The sequence below is a fragment of the Bos indicus x Bos taurus genome, chromosome 22 (assembly GCF_003369695.1).
Source record: "Bos indicus x Bos taurus breed Angus x Brahman F1 hybrid chromosome 22, Bos_hybrid_MaternalHap_v2.0, whole genome shotgun sequence".
NCBI lineage: Eukaryota > Metazoa > Chordata > Mammalia > Artiodactyla > Bovidae > Bos > Bos indicus x Bos taurus.
In genome coordinates, this window is record NC_040097.1 from 17955257 (window position 1) to 17977635 (window position 22379).

At 50.4% G+C, this 22379-nt stretch overlaps 1 protein-coding gene across 11 annotated transcripts in view; it reads right to left on the reverse strand.

The window, feature by feature from the left end:
- ACOX2 (acyl-CoA oxidase 2) overlaps positions 1 to 8407 on the reverse strand; it is a 30740-nt gene extending 22333 nt beyond the window's left edge. The window contains exons 1-9 of one of the 11 annotated variants that reach the window (XM_027522527.1): positions 8307 to 8332; positions 6661 to 6766; positions 6102 to 6339; positions 5323 to 5485; positions 4729 to 4880; positions 4205 to 4312; positions 1893 to 2012; positions 1459 to 1574; positions 603 to 775 (exon numbers count right to left, since the gene is read on the reverse strand). In XM_027522527.1, coding sequence (XP_027378328.1) covers positions 603 to 775; positions 1459 to 1574; positions 1893 to 2012; positions 4205 to 4312; positions 4729 to 4880; positions 5323 to 5485; positions 6102 to 6339; positions 6661 to 6766; positions 8307 to 8317 — 1187 coding nt within the window. In that variant the 5' untranslated portion in view covers positions 8318 to 8332. The other 10 variants (XM_027522526.1, XM_027522528.1, XM_027522529.1 and 7 more) reach the window with 10 other exon arrangements.
- Positions 8408 to 22379: the final 13972 nt, after the last annotated feature.

The following is a 22379-nucleotide window of genomic DNA, read 5'->3' on the forward strand; positions in this document are numbered from 1 at the left end:
ATCATTAAAAAAAAAAAAGAAGCAGAGGGTATAGTCAGCCCCTCAGTGCCGTGGAGTAGACAGAGTATTGGCCAGACACAAGCGCAGACAACAGAAGGACCTGGATGTGGACATACCACAGCCAGAAGCCGACAGCCACAACCAGACAGAACCGTCTCCAATACAGTCGGATGTCACAGCGGGCTTTTCTAGACACAAGCATTCACAGCTGACAGAACAACCTCCAGGGCCATGTTCACCCACAGCATGGCGCCCAGCCCATCAGATGGCACTCAGCCTGGCACAGCCATACGGGACCCGTGTGGACAGACTGAGTCCACCCTGGCGGTGCGGGGCAGACACTGACCCGTGTGGACAGACTGAGTCCGCTGCAGGGCAGACAATGACCTACAGATACAGGTCGGGCCGGCTGGTCAGCCAGGGTTCCAGGGAGCCAGGAAGACCCCACAGACCGGATGGGCCAGGCCCAGGCGACTGTGTGTGCACGAGGGGGCTCACGTGTGCTCCTGGCACCCCACTCTGGCAGAGGGCTGGGGTCAGGGGGCAGACACTGTGGGACCGAGGGGGCCCCGGCTGCTGTGGTTCCTCTGGGCGCCCCTTGCCTGGGCCGGAGGCGGGATTGGCGGCGGATGACGGCGTAGCGGACGGCAATGGTGCAGGCCTTCTGCAGCAGCGGGAGGACCTCGCCCAGCAGAATGTCCACACGTACCACCACCATGCTGAGGTAGTTACTCTTCGGCACTCCGAGCTTGACATAGGTGCCATCTGGTAGGACCTAGTAGACGGGGGCCAGGCAATGGGTCTGAGCTGGGGCTCCCCAGCCTTCCCGCGCCCAGAACCGTGGGCCTCCCTGCACTGTAGACACTGGCATCCTCGGGCTGCTCACCCGGAGTAGACCCAGCCAGCACCAGCCGTGTGCTGGTACGGCCATTGTTAAAACTGACACTCGCCTGTACTTGCTGACACATACCCACTGCCCACATGCCTCAGCTCACAGCTCCTCCCTGGTACGCCCCAGACCCCCCACAAGCCACAGCTTCCCTCATATCCATGGTCATGCCTGGCAAAGTGGGGACCCCCCCAGAACTTCCTCCAGCACTCAGCTGATGTCTGTTCGAAGATTGGTTGTGTGCAGGCTGTACTGGAGGTGTGTACGCACACCATCCTCAACCTGTTTCTCTTTTCCTCACATGGCCTTGCCACCCTACCCCGTGACTGCTCTGCCACCTAATGCGGTGAGCATTTACTCTGAGGTTCAGCGAGGCCAAGTGACGTGCCCAAGATCGCACAGCTCCAAAATTGGGACCTTACTCAGGTCTGCGGGACACTAGAGCCCCTCTGGGAGGGATGCCCCAAACCCAACTCTCTAGAGAAGGACCCAGGGGCAGCAGCAGCTTTCTGTGGGGTGTCTCTGCCCCCTCGCAGGCAATGCAGGCTTGCGCCCTCCCCAGGACCCACCTGTGCGAAGCGATTCAGCATGTTCTCCCTGGGGATGCGCACGTGGTCCAGTTTGAGGAAGCCATTATCCGTGTGTTCAAAGTCCATCTTGGGCCCAATGTCCCCAATGGTGATCCCTAGGAGGATACGGAGGAAGGGGTGGCCGTCAGTTGAGGGGTCGTATGTCAGCACACAGCCACATGCTGGCTCCTCCGAGCCTCACAGCGGCCCATGGTGTTGGGGTTATCACAGCTGCTGCAGATGAGCAGGCTGAGGTCAGGTGCTCAATCTTGCTCGTATCCACCCAGCCTGTTAGAGCCAGGTCTGTGCAACTGGACCGGTCCCTGCCCAAGGGAGACAGGCCCCAGTTTCCCCCATGGACCTCTGGGGCCCAGGACAGGGAGGCCTGGTGGGGTCTTCTGGCAGGGGTCCTAGAGGAAGGAGCAGGAGCTTACCTGGCAGCGGGCTGTGGTCGTCGAGGCTCCGGATGGGGACAATAAAGGCATGCATGCCCTGCCGGGCTCCAGAGCAAATCAGCTGGGCCTGGACCAGGGCATGGGTGGCTGACCGTCCCACTGCAGGCAGAGAGGGGAGAAACCCAGTGTGACCCCTCATGTTACAGAGGAGCAGGCCAAACCTCCCCATCGGGACCCTGGAGGAGGGCCCAGTCTGTGAGGAGGACCAGTGTGGTGGCTTGGGGGTGGGGGATGCTCTGTGAGGCTGGAGCGGGGCTTTGTTTGGTCTGCCTAGGAGGGTGGGGGTTGGGGAGGCTGGAGGGCAAAGAGTATTTTCCAGGGGAGCCACACAGGCCAGAGTGCAAAGCAGAGGGAGCAGCATGTTCAGAAGCTTGGGGACCAGGTCAGCCTGGTGGGTCCCAGGTCGTGGAGTTGGTGGAGCCAGGGAAGCTTAGGGGTGCTTAGTCAGGATACCCCTCAGTTTATACAGCCTCCATTCATCCTTGGAAATGACTGGAACCACCCCAAGAACTTTAGTGTGAGTGTCTCGCTTTAGAATGGATGGGGTTGGAGGGATTTATGGAGAGTTGGTGGCTGGGGCTACAGAGAGTTCCGTCTAAATGTTTGGTTTGTATAGCAGCCACCCTGTGATACACGGGCAGAGTCCCCATGGGCTCGGGAAAGGAGGAAGGCTGATGGAGATCTTAAGAGGGCCCATTGTCCTCCATCCCTTCTGGCTGCTTTTCTAAAGGCAAAGCTTGACAAAGGCTACGGATTTTAATGAAAATGCCCTGAATGGAGCAATCTGGGAAAGCTTGGCATCTTTTAAAACTTGATCCTGCCACAGTCTTCTGACTGGAGTACATGCTCTTGATTATTTTCTTTGGGATCAGGGGGACAGGATTTTTACATCATGGCTGCGGGGGGGAACGTATGTAAGGATCTGTGGTCGGAACACGGGTCCCAAATCACAGGGAGATGTGTGCCTTGCTGCCCCCACCCCAGCAGGTGGGCACCTTTGAGACCTCAAAGAGTCACTGATTGCAAAGAGAGGGAGCTACCCTCAAAGAACCAAACAAATCTAGCAGTGACTTGCAAAAGGCATTGTGACAAAAGCAAGCTATTTTTTTTTGCTCCCTGTCCTCAAAAACCTATCAATGACCCTCTGTGCCATCAACCTGATAGTAGTGAATACAGATAACCAGCATTTCCAGTCTTTGCGGGCAGGTGTGCCCAAGTCCCATTTTCCAGAAAAGGAAACTGCGGCTGAGAGAATAGAGGGCTGTGCCAAGGGCACCGACCTGAAGGAGGTTGAGCTCAGGCTTGAGCCCTGCCTGATTTCAGGGTCCCTTCTTCCCTGCAATTTTGTCAGTGGTCGCTGCTCTCTCATTTCTCTGGCCTCTCTCTCTCCACTGGTCTCTCCTCTCAGTATTCATCCCTCTCTGCTTGCCTCACCTCTCTCTCTCCCCCCTCTCTCTCTCTCTGCTTTAGTTGGACTGCTCACGTGTGTTATATCTTTTTTTTCCAAAGACAAGTGAAACTCGCGCAGTTGTGTCCAACTCTTTGCGACCCCATGGACTATGCACTCCATGGAATTCTCCAGGCCAGAATACTGGCATGGGCAACCTTTCCCTTCTAGAGGGGATCTTCCCAACCCAGGGATCGAACCTGGGTCTCCTGCAATGCAGGCAGATTCTCTATCAACTGAGCTACGAGGGAAGCCTCTTTCCAAAGAAGTATTCTCAAATCAGAGGAAGAGGGCCCTGGTGGAACCCGGCTCCTCGGGATTTGGCAAACCGCCCACACTCTGGGAGGCATCGGGTGGGGGCGCAGCCTCCACCCACTGTCCGCAGGGGTGATGTGGCGCCAGTGGCCTGATGGACACTGGGGTGTCCAAAGCAGAAGAAGGCAGGCTCGTTTTTCTCACTGGTGTGTACCCTGTGCGCTGGCTGCTGGCAAGCTTAATCATTAACTTGGAAGACAACAAGAAGAATGGTGAGTGCCTGGGGCCAGGCCAAGTGTGTGTAGGGTGGCAGCGTGCACATGAGAGAGGCCTTGACCTTCATCCCCAAGGTTGGGGTCAGTTTCCTCAACTGTTTCAAAGTGCCTCTGGTGGCTTCTTAGCCACTCAGTGATGAAATTTTTCATATCCCAACTGTTCTACCACGTAAGAACCTGGGGCTCTGGGAAGGGACTTGCCCAATGTCATCAGCCTAGAACAGTGCCTCCGTCTGAGGTCTGCTGGACACCACCGTCAGCGCTATTCTGCGGTCCAGCTTCGCTGTCCTTGGGGGATGAGGGGGGATACTCACGGTCCCCAGGCCACCATTTGATGGCCGTCATCGTGGGGCTGTGCACCACAAACTCCTGGGTGGCTGCATCGTAGGTGGCTTCAGTCTCCAGGCCCTGAAGATACGTCCCTGGGAATCAAGGCGGGTAGGTAGACGTTGGGCCAGGGCGGGAGTCTGCTGGGCTAGCAGCGTCTGGGTGTCCCTGGAGCTCCCAGGCACCAGCCAGTGTGGAGTGGGGCACACTCCCACTCCAGTGTGTTCCCGGCATGTCTCTCCCTTCACTGGTGGGCTCTGCGGGGACACATGGCCAGCCCACGATAGCGGGTGGTGGCTGACATTTCCAGTAGGAAGGACTTGTGCCACCACCAGTTCATACGGTATGTTCGTGTAAATTAGAAAAAAATCACCCCCTCTTAAGACCTTTACACTGCCACCTGCTGTGACATCTTGCTAGTATATCAGCCTGTGACGACTGAGATGGAAATGGGCCCTCTGGAGCTGAGCAGGGCATTGCCTGTACGCTGCATGCAGCAGCCCCTGCTCACCGTGCCCCAGTTCTGTCTGGGCGTATGTCCCCAGGATCTGGAACTTGCTGCAGAGTGGGTCCCACTTTGCAATCTGCTCCTCTGAGCCCAGGCTCCTGATGGTTTTCTGGAAGATGTGATGTATCGCGAAGCCCAAATCTCCAGAAACACTTCTGTAGGGGAGACACACAATGGTTGAACAGCCCAGCGGAGACAAGTTCCCCAGTACCCTCAGGCTGGCAGGGGGCAGGAGAGAAGGGACGCCTGGCCCTGGCTTCCCAGGAAGTGGTACCCTTGGCATAGAGCTGACTCACTCCCAGACCCTGATGCTGGCAAAGTGTGAGAGCAGGAGGAGAAAGGGGCGACAGAGGATGAGATGGTTAGATAGCATCACTGACTCAATGGACAGGAGTTTGAGCAAACTCCGGGAGATGGTGAAGGACAGGGAAGCCTGGCGTGCTGCAGTCCATGGGGTCGCAAAGAGTCAGACACGACTTAGTGACGGAACAACATCAACAACCAGTAGCTTTGCTGGGGAACATAGCTCATGGGCTGGGTTTTCTGGGGGCTCCCAGGTGGACCCGTCTCTGGTGGAGGCACCCTGCGAGTAAGCACCTGGAGGCGTACTGTAATTCACTGCTGCCTTCGGACCAGCCCAGGCGCTGTGCTAGCATGAGGATGTGGAATTTCTTCTTAATGGCGGCTTCGTAACGTTCATTCTGGGTCATGAAGTAATTATCCTTCAGGCTAAGCTCTGGTTCACTGTGGATGATGCTTTCTGTGAGAGGGACAGAGAACAGAGAGCGTAGCGTCCTGGGTGAGGTTCCGGGTACCTTCACAGCTTCCCATCCACGTGCCTCATGAGTGTGGAAAGGCAGTCAGACACCACTGTCAGTGTACAGATGCAGTCAGAGGTCCTGAGATGGGGAAGCGACTCGCCCAAGGCTGCGAAGCTATGCCGTGGAAGAATAAGGACCTCAGGGAATACTGACATGTTAAAGCTTCCTTCATAGTCCAAAGGGACAAATCTCTAATAGTGGAATTTTAAGAGCAGAATTTGTTATTTGAAGATGTATACCGTGTGCTAAGTCGCTTCAGAGGGTGTCCGACTCTCAGCGACCCCATGGACTATATGTAGCCCGCCAGGCTCCTCTGTCCATGGGGATTCCCCAGGCAAGAATACTGAAGTGGATTGCCATGCCCTCCTCCAGGGGATCTCCCAACCCAGGGATCGAACCTGCGTCTCCCACGTCTCCCGCACTGGCAGGCGGGTTCTTTACCACTCGGGCCACCTGGGAAGCCCATCTGAAGGTGGGACTGCTATGAAGGGACTGTCTTTCCAAGAAACGCACGTGGGCAGAAAGCCGGGGCTCCGTTCCCCAGCCTGCTCTTACCCACTTTCCTCCGGAGTGCGGTGTTCTGGGCGCCTCCGTCAAGGATGTTGGTGAGTTCCTCCACGTTGAAGGACTGCGAGTGCCTCTCGCTCTCTATGTCAGGATGCATGCTACTGCTCCAGGCGTCCCCCGCTGACACTCGGTGCACTGGATTGCCCTCCATCGCCTGGCTCTGCCTGGCATCCAAGAAGAGATACTTCCAGCCCAGCTGCTCTGAGCCTTGGACTGTGCTGAGAACCTGTGTGCAGCACGAACTGCTCAGGGCCGAATGTCAGCTCAGCCTGCTTGGGAGGAAAGCAGGTTCCTTTAAAGGCTTGCGGGCCCTTCCTCCTGTACACCCTCCCCTGGGGCCCTCGGTGGTGCGCTGGGCGCTGTCCAGCGGGCCTGCAGTGACTGCTCAGTACCCGGTGCCGCAGTCAGCTGCGTTCCAGCTGAGGTTTCGACAGAGTCTGAGGACACAGCTAGTGTTCTGCCATTGCGGCTAGTGTTCTAAGCATTGCCTGCGGGGCGGGGGATTCTCAGAAAACATCAGTGAAGGTCATGCATGAAGAAATTTCACCTTAGGGAGGCGAGGTGTGTGGCCTCTAGCCACACTGCTGGAGCTGACCAGGAACTGGGTGGTGTCCAGCCACAGAGCACACACTCTGTCGATGCTATAGCCGCACCTAGGGAGTGGGGAGGTCTCACCGGGGGGACCGGTGACCCCATTCACCAGTCCCAGGCTCAGCTGGCCCATTCCTGTGAGCCTGGATGGGTACTGTGGAGCTGAGGGAGGAAGCTTGCCTCTTGTCTGTGACGTGTTGCCCCCAAACCTGGGTGTCCCCCACAGCCACGGTGGACCCTGCATCCTTCACAGCACCCCCTCGGCCTCCTAGAGCCCCTGTTTCCCCACAGCAGAACAGCCCCCAGGTTGAGTCTCTCAGACCCCCTTGTCCGGCCACCCATCCCCTCTGCTAACCTCCTGTGCTGCCCTCGCCTTGCGCTCGCTGCCTCGGCGCCTCCGCCCGCTCTCCCCGCGGCCAGGGTGAGCTCTGACACTGCAGTCTCCTCTCCTGCTGGCAGTCTGGTTCCGGGTGCTCACTGTTCATGGGCTGGAGTCCGTGCCCTCTGCCATCTCACCACCTCTCACCCACATGCCCCTTGCCCCGTATCCACGCCTCCCCACTCCCCTCCTGCCGTTTGCCCCCTGCTCTTTCCCCCACTTTTCCTAGTGAGCCCCAGCCTCCGGGGCCACCCCTTCGCCTCCCTGATGGCTGGGCCCCCTGGGAGAACCAGGCCCCCTTTTGGTTACCGCCCCACCCCGGCTGCTATTAGAGTGAACAATAAGGAAGGATTCCTTATTCATTCAAATGTCCCTCTCCCAAAGTGTGAGTGCCTGGGTGGCCAGCGCTGCTTTTCTGGGGTCCCCAGAGTCTAGCTCACAGGATGCCTGCTGTAAAGCTTTCCCACAGGTGGCCTCTGTTGATTCCCACTCTTCTTCACAACCCTGCAGATGCAATGGTATTATCACTGTTTATTAGAGAGGGCAGGCGCCTCGGGAAGAGAGGAGACTTTTTAAGGTCACACAGCCACCTGTGGCACATGGGATTCATGCACGGACTGAGTGGGGGAGGTGGGGAGTGCCACGGGCTGCAGACAGAGGGCCCGAAACCTTCGAAGAACCCCGTCATCTAACACCTGGATCCCCGCAAGCCCTCGTGGCCTGGCCTTGTCCCCTCTGCCACTTCCTCCCTGCGCTCCAACTGCTGCTCGCTGTGCTCAGATACACGCAGCCTCACCCCCTCCAGTGGCCAGGGCTGTGTCCTCCGCCCAGAACATTCTTTCCCGATGTTCTCACCGCTCCCTGCCTCCCTGTGCAAGTCCTTGGTCTGTGCCATCTTGTCAGTGAGGCCCACCTGACTGCCGTCTTTAAAACCCCACACCCCTTCCTCTAGCCTCCCCAGCCCCCCTCACCCTGCTCTGGGTTTCCTCTGCATCCCTTATCATAACATACAAGATAATTTGCTCATTTACTGTTTTGTTGTTTGTTTATTGCTGTGTCTACCTGAGGGCCAGGATCTCGGTCACATTCGAGCCGTGGCGCTCATACTTGGCTCCCAGGGAGCGTCTAGGAGCAGGCGGCCGGGGAAGGACGGACTCTGAGAGTCCGTAGGGGTGGCGGCAAGTGCGCAGTGAGTCCCACTCCCTCCGGTGCCTCTGACTCACCTCTGTCCCATGCCTGCACGGTAGGCCTGGCCTGACCTCCGCAGCCGTGGCCCAGGCCTCTCAGCGCGGCTCGGCCAGCCCCTGTCTCCTCCCCGGGAGGGGCTGGACCACAGAAGACAGAAGGCGCTGCCTGGCAGGCTCCCAGCTGTACACTGCCTGCCAGGCTCCCTCTGCTGGGTGTGGCCGGGCTCTGCCTTGCCCGGGTCTGCCCTGGGAGGATGGCTCAGAGGGTGTGAAGTGGGACAGATAGCTTAGCACCAGGCTGGCCCAGCACCTCAGTGCCAGCCTCCAAGCCTCTGTCTTCCCCTTCCTCTCACTGCCCATCCGGCAGCCTCCCAGAACCTGGTCCTGGTCAGATGCACATGGTTTCACTCTGTAAAAAAAAAAAATAAAAAAACACCACAGGTTGTACCCAGAGTCAGAGACCAGGGTGCAAATCCTGGAGGCGTGCCTCTTGGGGGACCACTTCTCTTAACTCCTTTCCCTTAACTATAACTCACAGGATGAAGGAAAGCTCTTTTTGTTTTTTTCTTTTTTAAAAATAAATTTAAAAAGCTCTTCATTTTTGGCCGTGCTGGGACCTCATTGCTTCATGGGCCTTCTCGAGTTGTGGGGAGCGGGGGCCACTCTCGTCTCTCGTTTCCGAGCACAGGCTCTCGGGCGCTTGGGCTTCAGTAGTTGTGGCTCGGGGACTCTAGAGCACGATAGTTGCGGCACAGGCTTAGTTGCTCTGCATGTGCCATATTGGGCTTCCCAGGTGGCACTAGTGGTAAGGAAACTGCCTGCTAGTGCAGAAGTTGTAAGGACATGGGTTTGATCCCTGGGTCAGGAAGATCCCCTGGAGGAGAGCATGGCAGTCCACTCCAGTATTCTTGCCTGGAGAATCGCATAGAATGAGCCTGGCAGGCTGCAGTTTATGGGGGTCGCAAAGAGCCGAACACGACTGAAGCGACTTAGCACGCGTGCACGTGTGAAGGTTCGGCTTGTGCAGGATGCGCAGATTCGGTTATTTGTCAGTATTTATTTTTAGAATCCACGGTGATCTGAGTGCTGGGCATAGCAGGAAGCCCAAACCAGCCCTGCCCTTGGGAATCTTCCAGACTGGGTCAGGGAGCTGCTGCGGGAACAGAGGATCCCATTAGGAATGGGCAGGCTCGCCTAGCTGGATACTCACAGCCGCTTCTAATGAACTTATAACTTTTTTGAACTTAAGGTCTCCTTGCCCTCTCTTGCTGCTGCTGCTGTTCCCAGGGTGTTCCTGCTTTGCCCGTCTAGTTTTTGTCTTTTGGGCTCACCACAGTGTCACACTCTTCTGGGAAGTCACGCTAGTCTGGACTCTGGGACTTGCTTTCTTAGCTCCAAGCTTTGGCTCCTTGTGGTATAATAAAAGTTATAGATTCAGCCTTTGCCCTTGGTTCCTGGCAAAGAGCTCCTAAAAATCCTTGTCATCTCCTGAGTGATAGAATTCTCTTTTGTATCCTGGCTGGGGGCCTGCACACACCTTCGGGTTGGGCGGGGGGAGTTGCTGTCAGACAGACCAAGCCTTAATAATGCTAGGGCTGGACTAGCAGTCCTTCCTACCTCCCCCACCGCTAACCGCCTGGCTGGGAGAGTTGCTGGAGACTGAACAAGTCACCAGTGGTCCATGATATAACCATTTATACCTGCATTGTGAAGCCTCGGTAAAAATCCCTAAAACAGTGGGCTTTAGGGCTCTTCTGAGCTGGTGAACACATGGAGACACTGGGAGGGTGGCCTCCCAGCCATATCTTGTCCTACCCGCCGCCTCTTGCCCTGCCTCCCCCCCGCCCCGACCCCCGCACAGTGGCTGTTCCTGAACTGGGTCCCTTACAATAAACCCACAAATGCAATTCAAGTGGTTTCTGAATTCTGTGAGTCATTCTGGCAGGTTATTGAACCCCTGGGAGGGGGTCATGGGAACCCCTGAATTTATATGTAGCTGGTAGGTCAGAAGTCCTGGTGCCCCCGGGCATTTGCAGTTGTTGTCGGAAGCAGGGGCAGTCTCACGGGACTGAGCCCTGTTCCCCTCGGGTCTGCACTGACGCCCAGAGGCAATTCGAATGGAAATGTTTGGACGTCCAGTGTTGGGGAATCAGAGAACTGGTTGCTGCTGGGATGGGATACCTCATGTTTGGTGTCACAGGTGGAGGTGGAAACAGACACCACACCCTCGGTATGAGAAGTGGCTGTTTTTCCTTTAATTACTGGTTTTTGTCTGAAGTATCATTGAAAACAAGGACTGTGTCTGCTTTGCTCTTGGTCCTGAATGCAGTCCCAGCCCCAGCTCAGCAAGTAGTTCAGTTCAGTAGCTCAGTTGTGTCCGACTCTGTGACCCCGTGGACTGCAGCACACCAGGCTTCCCTGTCCATCACCAACTCCTGGAACTTGCTCAGACTCATGTCCATCGAGTCGGTGATGCCATCCAAGCAACTCATCCTCTGTCGTCCCCTTCTCCTCTTGTCTTCAGTCTTTCCTGGCATCAAGGTCTTTTCCAGTGAGTCAGTTCTTTGCATCAGGTGGCCAAAATATTGGAGCTTCAGCTTCAGCATCAGTCCTTCCAATGAATATTTAGTACTGATTTCCTTTAGGATGGACTGGTTGGATCTCCTTGTAGTCCAAGGGACTCTCAAGAGTCTTCTCCAACACCACAGTTTAAAAGCATGAATTCCTCGGTGCTCAGCTTTCTTTATAGTCCAACTCTCACATTCATTCATGGCTACTGGAAAAACGATCTTGGACTAGATGGGCTTTTGTTGGCAAAATAATGTCTCTGCTTTTTAACATGCTGTCTAGATTGGAAATAGCTTTTCTTCCAAGGAGCAAGCGTCTTTTGATTTCATGGCTGCAATGACTTTGGAGCCCCCCAAAATAAAGTCTGTCACTGTTTCCATTGTTTCCCCATCTATTTGCGATGAAGTGATGGGACTGGATGCCATCATCTTAGTTTTCTGAATGTTGAGATTTAAGCCTACTTTTTCACTCCCCTCTTTCACTTTCATCAAGAGGCTCTTTAGTTCCTCTTTGGTTTCTGCCATAAGGGTGGTGTCCTCTGCATATCTGAGGTTATTGATATTTCTCCCGGCAATCTTGATTCCAGCTTGTGTTTCTTCCAGTCCAGCGTTTCTCATGATGTACTCTGCATGTAAGTTAAATAAACAGGGTGACAATATACAGCCTTGATGTACTCCTTTTCCTATTTGGAACCAGTCCGTTGTTCCATGTCCGGTTCTAACTGTTGCTTCTTGACCTGCATACAGATTTCTCAGGAGGCAGGTCAGGTGGTCTGGTATTCCCATCTCTTTCAGAATTTTCCATAGTCTGTTGTGATCCACACAGTCAAAGGCTTTGGCCTAGTCAATAAAGCAGAAATAGATGTTTTTCTGGAACTCTATTGCTTTTTCGATGATCCAGTGGATGTTGGCAATTTGATCTCTGGTTCCTCTGCCTTTTCTAAAACCAGCTTGAACATCTGGAAGTTCATGGTTCACATGCCGTTGAAGCCTGGCTTGGAGAATTTTGAGCATTACTTTGCTAGTGTATGAGATGAGTGCAACTGTGCAGTAGTTTGAACATTCCTTGACATTAGTAAGTACTTGGTGGATGAGTAAATAAACAAAAGTTGGCTGGATGCACCAGTATTCTCTACCCAAGGGCACAGCCCGTGCTTGAAAGGATCTGGAGTTTGGACCCTCTTTTTTTTATTTGGTAAAGTTTATTGATTCTTCTCTGCTTTATTTTTTTCTGCCTTGATGTAATGTTTTAATTGAAGTATAGTTGATTTTCAGTGTTGTGTTTCAGGTTATAACAAAGTGATTGCATTTTTTATATATAACAAAGTGATTCTGTTTTTTTATATATATGTATATCTTTCTCTGTATAGATAGATATAGATATTCTTTTTCAGATTCTTTTCCATTGTTGGTTACTAAAAGATACTGAATACAGTCCTTTGGGCTATACAGCAAGCCCTTATTGGTTATATATTTCATTCATAATAATGTGTTGATGTTAATCCCATACTCCTAATTTATCCCTCTCCCTCTTTCCTTTTTGGTAACTCTTAAGTCTGTCTTCTATGTCTGAGAGTCTGTTTTCCAAGTAAGTTCATTTGTAACATTTTTTTGTCTCCCCATGTAAGTGATGTCATATGATGTTTGTCTCTGATTTACTTAACGTGATCATTTCTAGGTCCGTCCATGTTGCTGCAGATGACACGACTTCATTCTTTTTCACGGTTGAGTAGTATTCCATTGTACATATGTGTCCATCCTCTTCATCCATTCATTTGTTAAAGGACATTTAGGTGGCTTATGTGTCTTGGTTATTGTAAATAGTGCTACTATAGACATTGGGGTACATGTGTCTTTTCAAATTACAGTTTTCTCTGGGTATATGCCCCAAAGTGGGATTTCTGAGTCATATGGTGACCCTGTTTTTAGTTTTTTAAGGAATCGCCATACTGTTCTGCATACTGCCTGAACCAGTTTGCATTTCCACCAACAGTGGAGAAAGATCCCTTTTTCTCTACACCCTCCGCATAGACTATACAGTTGACTCCATATACTGTACAGTCCATGGAATTCTCCAGGGCAGAATACTGGAGTGGGTTGCCATTTCCTTCTCCAGGGGATCTTCCCAACCCCGGGATCAAACCCAGGTCTCCCACACTATAGGCAAATTCTTTGCCAGTTGAGCCACCAGGGAAGCCCACACCCTCTCCAGCATTTCTTATTTTAGGATTTTTGATGATGGCCATTCTGACCAGTGTGAGATGGTACCTCATTGTAGTTTTGATTTGCATTTCTCTAAGTGTGTTAGCCATCTGTATGTCGTCTTTCAAAAAAGCATCTATTTAGGTCTTCTGCCCACTTTTTGATTGGGTTGTTTCTTTTTTGGATACTAAGCTGCGTGAGCTGTTTGTACATTTTGGAAATTAAGCCCTTGTCAGTCGCATTGTTTGCAAATATGTTCACCCATTCCATAGACGGTCTTTTAACTTTGTTTATATCAATTTAATTGGATCCCATTTGCTTGTGGAACTTGAAAACAAATGACTTCTTTGTGGCTGCGCTAGCTCTTCCTTGCTGCGCGTGGACTTCCTCTAGTTGAGGCTGCTTCCTCTAGCAGGGGCTGCTTCTCGTCGCACTGGGAGGCTTCTCACCGTGGTGGCTTCTCTTGTCGTGGAGCATGGGCTCTAGGCACGTGGGCTTCAGTAGTTGTGGTGTAGGGGCTTAGTTCCTCAGCCTGGGGGATCTCCCTAGACCAGGCATCGAAACTATGTCCCCTGCATCGGTAAGTGGATTCCTATCCACTGCGCCACCGGGTTTGCTGTTGTTGGACATGCTCTCAAATGGTGCCACAGGAATAAGACAGACAGTTGAAAACGGCTCAGCAAGGCGGTCTTGACTTCTGTAGAAGGGTGCGCTCCAGACAGAAGTCTGGGAAGCAAGCGCACTGAGTGGGAAGCCCCCTAGATTTTTATCCCGGAGACGCAGGTTCCCTTCTCTGGCTCCTCATAGGTTGAGGACCACAGGATTACAGTCTCTCCCGGATGTTGCCTAATTGCCTAATTGTGTTTTTGTTTTTAACAATTGGTCTCCATGAGGGCTTGTAAATTCCTGCTTGGAGGATTTATGTTAACTGTTTTCCTCACCCTTTTAGTTCTTTGTGTCTGTCCAGGATAAAGCCTGAGAAGTTAGCCTGCCAAAATGTTCTTCTGAGGAAGGAGAATCAGGAAGTGAAAAGAACAAAGGCTTGGAAACTAGCCACCAAGATTTAGGCAAAAATCTTACTCAAACATTTTAGGCATCTTATACCTTTCTGTTCACCTCTTCTAAGAATGAATCGCTTCTTCATTTCTGACTTCTGCTTTGATAGAAAAGACCGCACCTTTCTTACAGCGTGTCTGTGCGTGCGCACACGTGTCCACCCTGTTTATACTTACCCAGTCCTCTAATCTCAGAGCCGACGCCTCTGGGACTAAAAAGGCTGTGTACCAAGCTCTGTCTCCAAAGGGGTCTTAGCCTTTCTGCTGCCTCTCCTGAAGGCTTCTGTCCCCTTCAGGAGCTCAAGTCGTTAATATTCCGGGACCTTAGAAGGCTGCCCTCCCTGTTTCTTCAGTTAAAGAGTTGCTGTGTCATGTGAGCAACCATGGTTCTGCTCTGAAGCTTGTCTCCTCTCGTTTACACCCAGCATTAGTATTCGCAGACTCCCGTCCTTTGTTCCCTGCACGGATGTTTGTGGAGCATCTGCAGGGCGTTGGGCACAGCTTTGAGTAGGACCCAGAGGGGAGCCGGGCCTCAGGGAGTGCGGTGGGCTGTTTCTAGGTTCCCTCACTTCCGTTGCACAGCACCCCTGCAGAGTAGGATGCAGCTCCACATTTTGCAGGGGAGGAAACAAGCTCAGAGAGCAACTGTCACTTGCCCAGGTTTGCACAGCGACTAGGCTACAGAGCTGGATTTTGAACCAGGTCTTTTGATGGTAAAGACTTTGTCTTAACCCGTTTGTGCACAGTTGGAAAAGAAGTCAGGAGACCCGGGGCTCCTGTCATGGCAGGGCTTCTAAGATATGGGGGCTCTGAGAGGGCGCGCTCTCCTTGTGGGTCTTTGCTTTCCCATCTGTGATGTGCAGTGTTTGCTCAGGAAGAGGCCTCGCTCCTCTCCACATGCCCCCGAGGTAGTGTCCAGCTTGTGTCCTGAGGGGAGCAGGATCCAAACTCTGAGGCATGACCTCCCAGCTGCTGCTGGGACTGGGGGGCCTGGCCCACTGGGTCTCCTGTTGCCCCTGGCAATTCTGCACACAAGGTGGTGGCCACAGGGAAGGTGGCCTAGACCCTGCTGCTTGCAGGGCACTTCTGGGGTCCAGCCTGGGCTCTTCCAGGGATCCATACTCCTGACTATGGGATCAGATCAGACCAGATCAGTCACTCAGTCGTGTCTGACTCTTTGCGACCCCATGAATCGCAGCACGCCAGGCCTCCCTGTCCATCACCAACTCCCGTAGTTCACTCAGACTCACGTCCATCGAATCAGTGATGCCATCTAGCCATCTCATCCTCTGTCGTCCCCTTCTCTTGCCCCCAATCACTCCCAGTATCAGAGTCTTTTCCAATGAGTCAACTCTTCACATGAGGTGGCCAAAGTACTGGAGTTTCAGCTTTAGCATCATTCCTTCCAAAGAAATCCAAGGGCTGATCTCCTTCAGAATGGACTGGTTGGATCTCCTTGCAGTCCAAGGGACTCACAAGAGTCTTCTCCAGCACCACAGTTCAAAAGCATCAATTCTTCGGCACTCAGCCTTCTTCACAGTCCAACTCTCACATCCATACATGACCACAGGAAAAACCATAGCCTTGACTAGACGAACCTTTGTTGGCAAAGTAATGTCTCTGCTTTTGAATATGCTATCTAGGTTGGTCATAAGTTTCCTTCCAAGGAGTAAGCATCTTTTAATTTCATGGCTGCAGTCACCATCGGCAGTGATTTTGGAGCCCAGAAAAATAAAGTCTGACACTGTTTCCCCATCTGTTTCCCATGAAGTGGTGGGACCGGATGCCATGATCTTTATTTTCTGAATGTTGAGCTTTAAGCCAACTTTTTCACTCTCCACTTTCACTTTCATCAAGAGGCTTTTGAGTTCCTCTTCACTTTCTGCCATAAGGGTGGTGTCATCTGCATAGCTGAGGTTATTGATATTTCTCCCGGCAATCTTGATTCCAGCTTGTGTTTCTTCCAGTCCAGCGTTTCTCATGATGTACTCTGCATAGAAGTTAAATAAACAGGGTGACAATATACAGCCTTGACGAACTCCTTTTCCTATTTGGAACCAGTCTGTTGTTCCATGTCCAGTTCTAACTGTTGCTTCCTGACCTGCATACAAATTTCTCAAGAGGCAGGTCAGGTGGTCTGGTATTCCCATCTGTTTCAGAATTTTCCACAGTTTATTGGGATCCACACAGTCAAAGGCTTTGGCATAGTCAATAAAGCAGAACTAGATGTTTTTCTGGAACTCTCTTGCTTTTTCGATGATCCAGTGGATGTTGGCAATTTGATCTCTGGTTCCTTTGCCTTTTCTAAAACCAGCTTAAACATCAGGAAGTTCATAGTTCGCATATTGCTGAAGCCTGGCTTGGAGAATTTTGAGCATTACTTTACTAGCGTGTGAGATGAGTGCAATTGTGTGGTAGTTTGAGCATTCTTTGGCATTGCCTTTCTTTGGGATTGGAATGAAAACTGACCTTTTCCAGTCCTGTGGCCACTGCTGAGTTTTCCAAATTTGCTGGCATATTGAGTGCAGCACTTTCACAGCATCATCTTTCAGTACTTGAAATAGCTCAACTGGAATTCCATCACCTCCACTAGCTTTGTTCGTAGTGATGCTTTCTAAGGCCTACTTGACCTCACATTCCAGGATGTCTGGCTCTAGGTCAGTGATCACACCATCGTGATTATCTGGGTCATGAAGATCTTTTTTGTATGGTTCTTCTGTGTATTCTTGCCATCTCTTCTTAATATCTCCTGCTTCTGTTAGGTCCATACCATTTCTGTCCTTTATCGAGCCCATCTTTGCATGAAATGTTCCTTTGATATCTCTGATTTTCTTGAAGAGATCCCTAGGCTTTCCCATTCTATTGTTTTCCTTTATTTCTTTGCATTGATCGCTGAAGAAGGCTTTCTTATCTCTTCTTGCTGTTCTTTGGATCTCTGCATTCAGATGTTTATATCTTTCCTTTTCTCCTTTGCTTTTCACTTCTCTTCTTTTCACAGCTATTTGTAAGGCCTCCCCAGACAGCCATTTTGCTTTTTTGCACTTCTTTTCCATGGGGATGGTCTTGATCCCTGTCTCCTGTACAATGTCACGAACCTCATTCCATAGTTCATCAGGCACTCTATCAGATGTAGGCTCTTAAATCTATTTCTCACTTCCACTGTATAATCATAAGGGATTTGATTTAGGTCATACCTGAATGGTCTAGTGGTTTTCCCTACTTTCTTCAATTTAAGTCTGAATTTGGCAATAAAGGAGTTCATGGTCTGAGCCACAGTCAGCTCCTGGTCTTGTTTTTGCTGACTGTATAGAGCTTCTCCATCTTTGGCTGCAAAGAATATAATCAGTCTGATTTCGGTGTTGACCATCTGGTGTACGTGTATAGGGTCTTCTCTTGCGTTGTTGGAAGAGGGTGTTTGTTATGACCAGTGCATTTTCTTGGCAAAACTCTATTAGTCTTTGCCGTGCTTCATTCCGTATTCCAAGGCCAAATTTGCCTGTTACTCCAGGTGTTTCTTGACTTCCTACTTTGGCATTCCAGTCCCCTATAATGAAAAGGACGTCCTTTTTGGGTGTTAGTTCTAAAAGGTCTTGTAGGTCTTCATAGAACCGTTCAACTTCAGCAGCATTACTATTCTTCAGCATAGACTTGGATTACTGTGATATTGAATGGTTTGCCTTGGAAACGAACAGAGATCATTCTGTCGTTTTTGAGATTGCATCCAAGTACTGCATTTCTGACTCTTTTGTTGACCATGATGGCCACTCCATTTCTTCTGAGGGATTCCTGCCCGCAATAGTAGATATAATGGTCATCTGAGTTAATTTCACCCATTCCAGTCCATTTGAGTTCGCGATTCCTAGAATGTCGACATTCACTCTTGCCATCTCTTGTTTGACCACTTCCAATTTGCCTTGATTCATGGACCTGACATTCCAGGTTCCTATGCAATATTGCTCTTGACAGCATCGGACCTTTTTCTATCACCAGTCACATCCACAGCTGGGTATTCTTTCTGCTTTGGCTCCATCACTTCATTCTTTTTGGAGTTATTTCTCCACTGATCTCCAGTAGCATATTGGGCACCTACTGAGCTGGGGAGTTTCTCTTTCAGTATCCTATCATTTTGCCTTTTCATACTGTTTATGGGGTTCTCAAGGCAAGAATACTGAAGTGGTTTGCCATTCCCTTCTCCAGTGAACCACATTCTGTCAGATCTCTCCACCATGCCCGCCCATCTTGGGTTGCCCCACAGGCATGGCTTAGTTTCATTGAGTTAGACAAGGCTGTGGTCCTAGTGTGATTAGATTGACTAGTTTTCTGTGAGTATGGTTTTATTGTGTCTGCCCTCTGATGCCCTCTTGCAAGGGCATCTTACTACCATCTTACCATCTTACTTGGGTTTCTCTTACCTTGGCCGTGGGGTCAGGGGGGGCGGCCGAGAGGAGATACCCAGCGTCCGAGGTCAGGGGTGGCGACGAGAGGAGTTACCTCGCGTCCGAGGTCAGGGGCTGCGACGAGAGGAGGTACCCTGTGTCCAAGGTCAGGGGCAGCGGCCGGGAGGAGATACCCCATTCCCCAAGCCCTCGGCCAGGGGCGGCGGGTGGGAGAAGCTACCCCACGCCCCCACGCCCGAGGCCAAGGGCGGCGGCGTGGAGGACCAACCCCACACCGGAGGCCAGGGGCGGTGGCTGGGAGGACCAGCCCCACGTCCAAGGAGCCGTGGCTGCACAGGCGTAGGAGAGCCTAGAGGAGCTGTCCCACGTTGAAGGTCAGGAAGGGCGGCGGTGAGGAGATACCCCTCGTCCAAGGTAAGGAGCAATGGCTGCATTTTGCTGCAGCAGCCGTGATGAGATACCCCACGCCCAAGATAAGAGAAACCCAAGTAAGACGATGACTATGGGAAGTTAATGCCTAATTTCTCTCTGCTATAGTTTCCACATGTTGGTTGTCTTAAGATTAAGCTCGTTTTTTTTTTAATGTATATATTTTATTATGTAAGTTTCAGATATATGGCATTATAATTTGACATCTATGTACACTACAAAATGACCACCCCCAAGTCTAATTACTGTCAGTCACCATACGATTGAACTGCTTTACCCCGTGGTTCACCCCTACATTCCCCTGTTCTTCTGGTAACTGCTTATCGGTTCCCTGAATCTATAGGTTTGTTTGTTTTGTTTTTGTTTCAGAGTCCACATGAGGGTAAAACCATATGGTATTTGTCTTTTTTCCTTCTGACTTATTTCATTTAATGTAATACCGTCAGTGTGTATCCATGTTGTCACAGATGGCAGGATTTCCCATTTTATGACTGAGTAGTATTTTACTGTATACAGATACTCTGCTGCTGCTGCTGCTAAGTTATGTCCGACTCTGTGCGACCCCATAGACGGCAGCCCACCAGGCTCCCCGTCCCTGGGATTCTCCAGGCAAGAACCCTGGAGTGGGCTGCCATTTCCTTCTCCGATGCATGAAAGTGAAAGTGAAGTCGCTCAGTCGTGTCCGACTCTTCACGACCCCATGGACTGCAGCCCACCAGGCTCCTCCGTCCAGGGTTTTCCAGCCAAGAGAACTGGAGTGGCACTACATATGCATTATTCATTCTTCCACTGATGGACGTTTAGCTAAATGTCCAATGTAAATAATGCTGCAGTGAACACAGTGGTGCGTATGTCTTTTCAAGTTAGTGGTTTTGTGTTCCTCAGGTAAAGATCCAAAAGTGTAATAGCTAGGTCGTATGACAGTTCTGTCCTTAATGTTTGGAGGAGCCTCCAGGCTGTTCCCCAGAGTGGCTGCACCAATTTACAATCCGACCAACAGTGTGCGAAGGTTCCCTTTTTCCCACATCCTCTCTGTTGCTTGTTAACTTTTTCTCTTTTTGATAGTAGTCGTTCTAACAGATGTGAGGTGAAATCTCGTTGTGGTTTTTATTTGCATTTCCCTGTAATAATCCCACTCCTCATAAGCCAGTTTTGGGCTTCCTTGATGGTTTAGATGGTAAAGAATCTGCCTTTAATGCCAGAGACCTGGGTTTGATCCCTGGGTTGGGAAGATTCCCCTGGGGAAGGAGATGGCAACCCACTCCAGTAGTCTTGCCTTGGAAATCCCACGGACAGAGGAGCCTGGGGGGCTGCAGTCCATGGCGTTGCAAAGAGTCGGTCGTGCCTGAGTGACTAACACTTTTGATTTCCCTAATAGTGAATGTTGACCATCTTTTCCTGTGCCTGTTGGCTGTCTGTGCATCTTCTGTGAAAAGGTGTCTATTCAAGTCCTTTGCCCAGGTTGTTTTGTTGTTGAGCTTTATGGGTTTTTTAATTACTATTTTGAATACCGTTCTGATGAATGTGATGTGCAGATGTCTTCTCCCGTTCAGTTCGGTGGCCTTGGCAATTTGCTGACCGTCTCCTTCGCTGTGCAGAAGCTTTTTAGTTGGATGTAGTCTCGTTTGTTTGTTTTTGCTTTTGTTTCCCTTGCTTTTGGAGTCAGTTCTGCAACAACATCACTAAGACCAGTGTTAAGAAGCTTACCACCTAGGTTTTCTTGAGGATTTTTATGGTCTCAGGTCTCATATTCAATTCTTTAATCAATTGTCTTTCGCTCACGGTGTGTTCTAGGCTCCTCTGTTGTAAATGAATTGTCCATATATGTGTGGATTTATTTCTGGGCTCTCAGTTCTGTTCCTTTAATCCGTGTGTATGTTTTTGCACCAGAACTGTGCCGATTACTGTAGCTCCATTGGAATTTTCATAGAGATTGCATTGAGTCTGCAGATTGCTTTGGGTAGTACGGACATGTTCGGTTCAGTTCCGTCGCTCAGTCGTGTCCGACTCTTTGCGACCCCATGAATCGCAGCACGCCAGGCCTCCCTGTCCATCACCAACTCCCGGAGTTCACTCAGACTCACGTCCATCGAGTCAGTGATGCCATCCGCCATCTCATCCTCTGTCGTCCCCTTCTCCTCCTGCCCCCAATCCCTCCCAGCATCAGAGTCTTTTACAGACATGTAAACGGTGTTAATTATTCCAGTTCATGAGCAGGGAATACTTTTTTCATTTCTGTTTTCTTCAGTGTCATCAGTATTTTAATTTCCAATGTGCTGTCTTTTACCTCCTTGGTTGAATTTATTCCTAGATGTTTTATTCTTTTTGATGGAATTGTAAATGGGATTGTTTTCTTAATTTCTCTTTCTGATAGTTTGTTGCTTTATAAGTGATTTACCCACTACCATTAGTATACATTTACCTTTTCCAACGAGAATTTTACTTTCATATGTTTCCTTATTAATCACTGCCTTTTCTTTTCAGCCTAAAGAAGTTATTTGAAGATTTCTTGTAAGGCTAGTTTAGTGGTCATAAACTCCTTTAGCTTTTGCTTATCTGGAGAACTTTTACTGTCTCCTTCAATTCTGAATGATAACCTTACCAGGCAGAGAATTCTTGGTTGTATTTTTTTTTTTTCCCCCTTCTCTTTCAGCCCTTGAAATAAGCCATACCAGTCCATTCTGGCTTATAAATTTTCTGCCGGAAAATCTGCTAAAGCCTTAAGGAGTTTCCCTTGTACATAATAAGTTGTTTTTCTCTTGCTGCTTTCATTCTTCCTTTCTCCTTAACTTCTACCATTTTAGTTGTATAGTGTCTTGGTGTGGGTTCTCATGGGGTTTCTCTTCCTTGGAAATCTCTGAGCTTTCCGGACCTGGATGTCTGTTTCCTTCCTTAGGTTAGGGAAGTTGTCAACCATTATTTCTTCAAATATTTTTTCTGGCCCATTCTCTAGTTCTTCTGGGGCCTCTTTAATGGAAATGTTATTCTACTTGATGTTTTCCTTGAAGTCCTTTAAGGCCTCTTCACTTTTTAAAATTTATTTTTCATTTTGCTGCTCTTCCAAGGTGATTTCCTTTGCATTGTCTTCCAGCTCACTGATGCATTCTTCTACTTCATCCAGTCTGCTGCCCAACCCCTCCAGTGTATTTTTCGGTTCTTTTGTAACTTCTTTCTGGTACTTTGTTATATTTTATCTCTGTTGAACTTCTTACTGTGTTCCTCCTTTCTCCTGAAACTGGTGAGCACCTTAATGATTATTACATTGAACTGTTTATCAGGTAGATTGTTTACCTCCATCTTATTAAGGTCTTTTTTGAGGGATTTATCTTGTTCTTTGGTTGGGAACATGTTCCTCTGTCTCCTCATTTGATCTGTCTGTGTTTGTCTGGATATATTTTTCAGGACAGCTGCCTCTCCCAGTCTTGAAGGAGTACTCTTGTGTAGGAGATGATTCGTGGG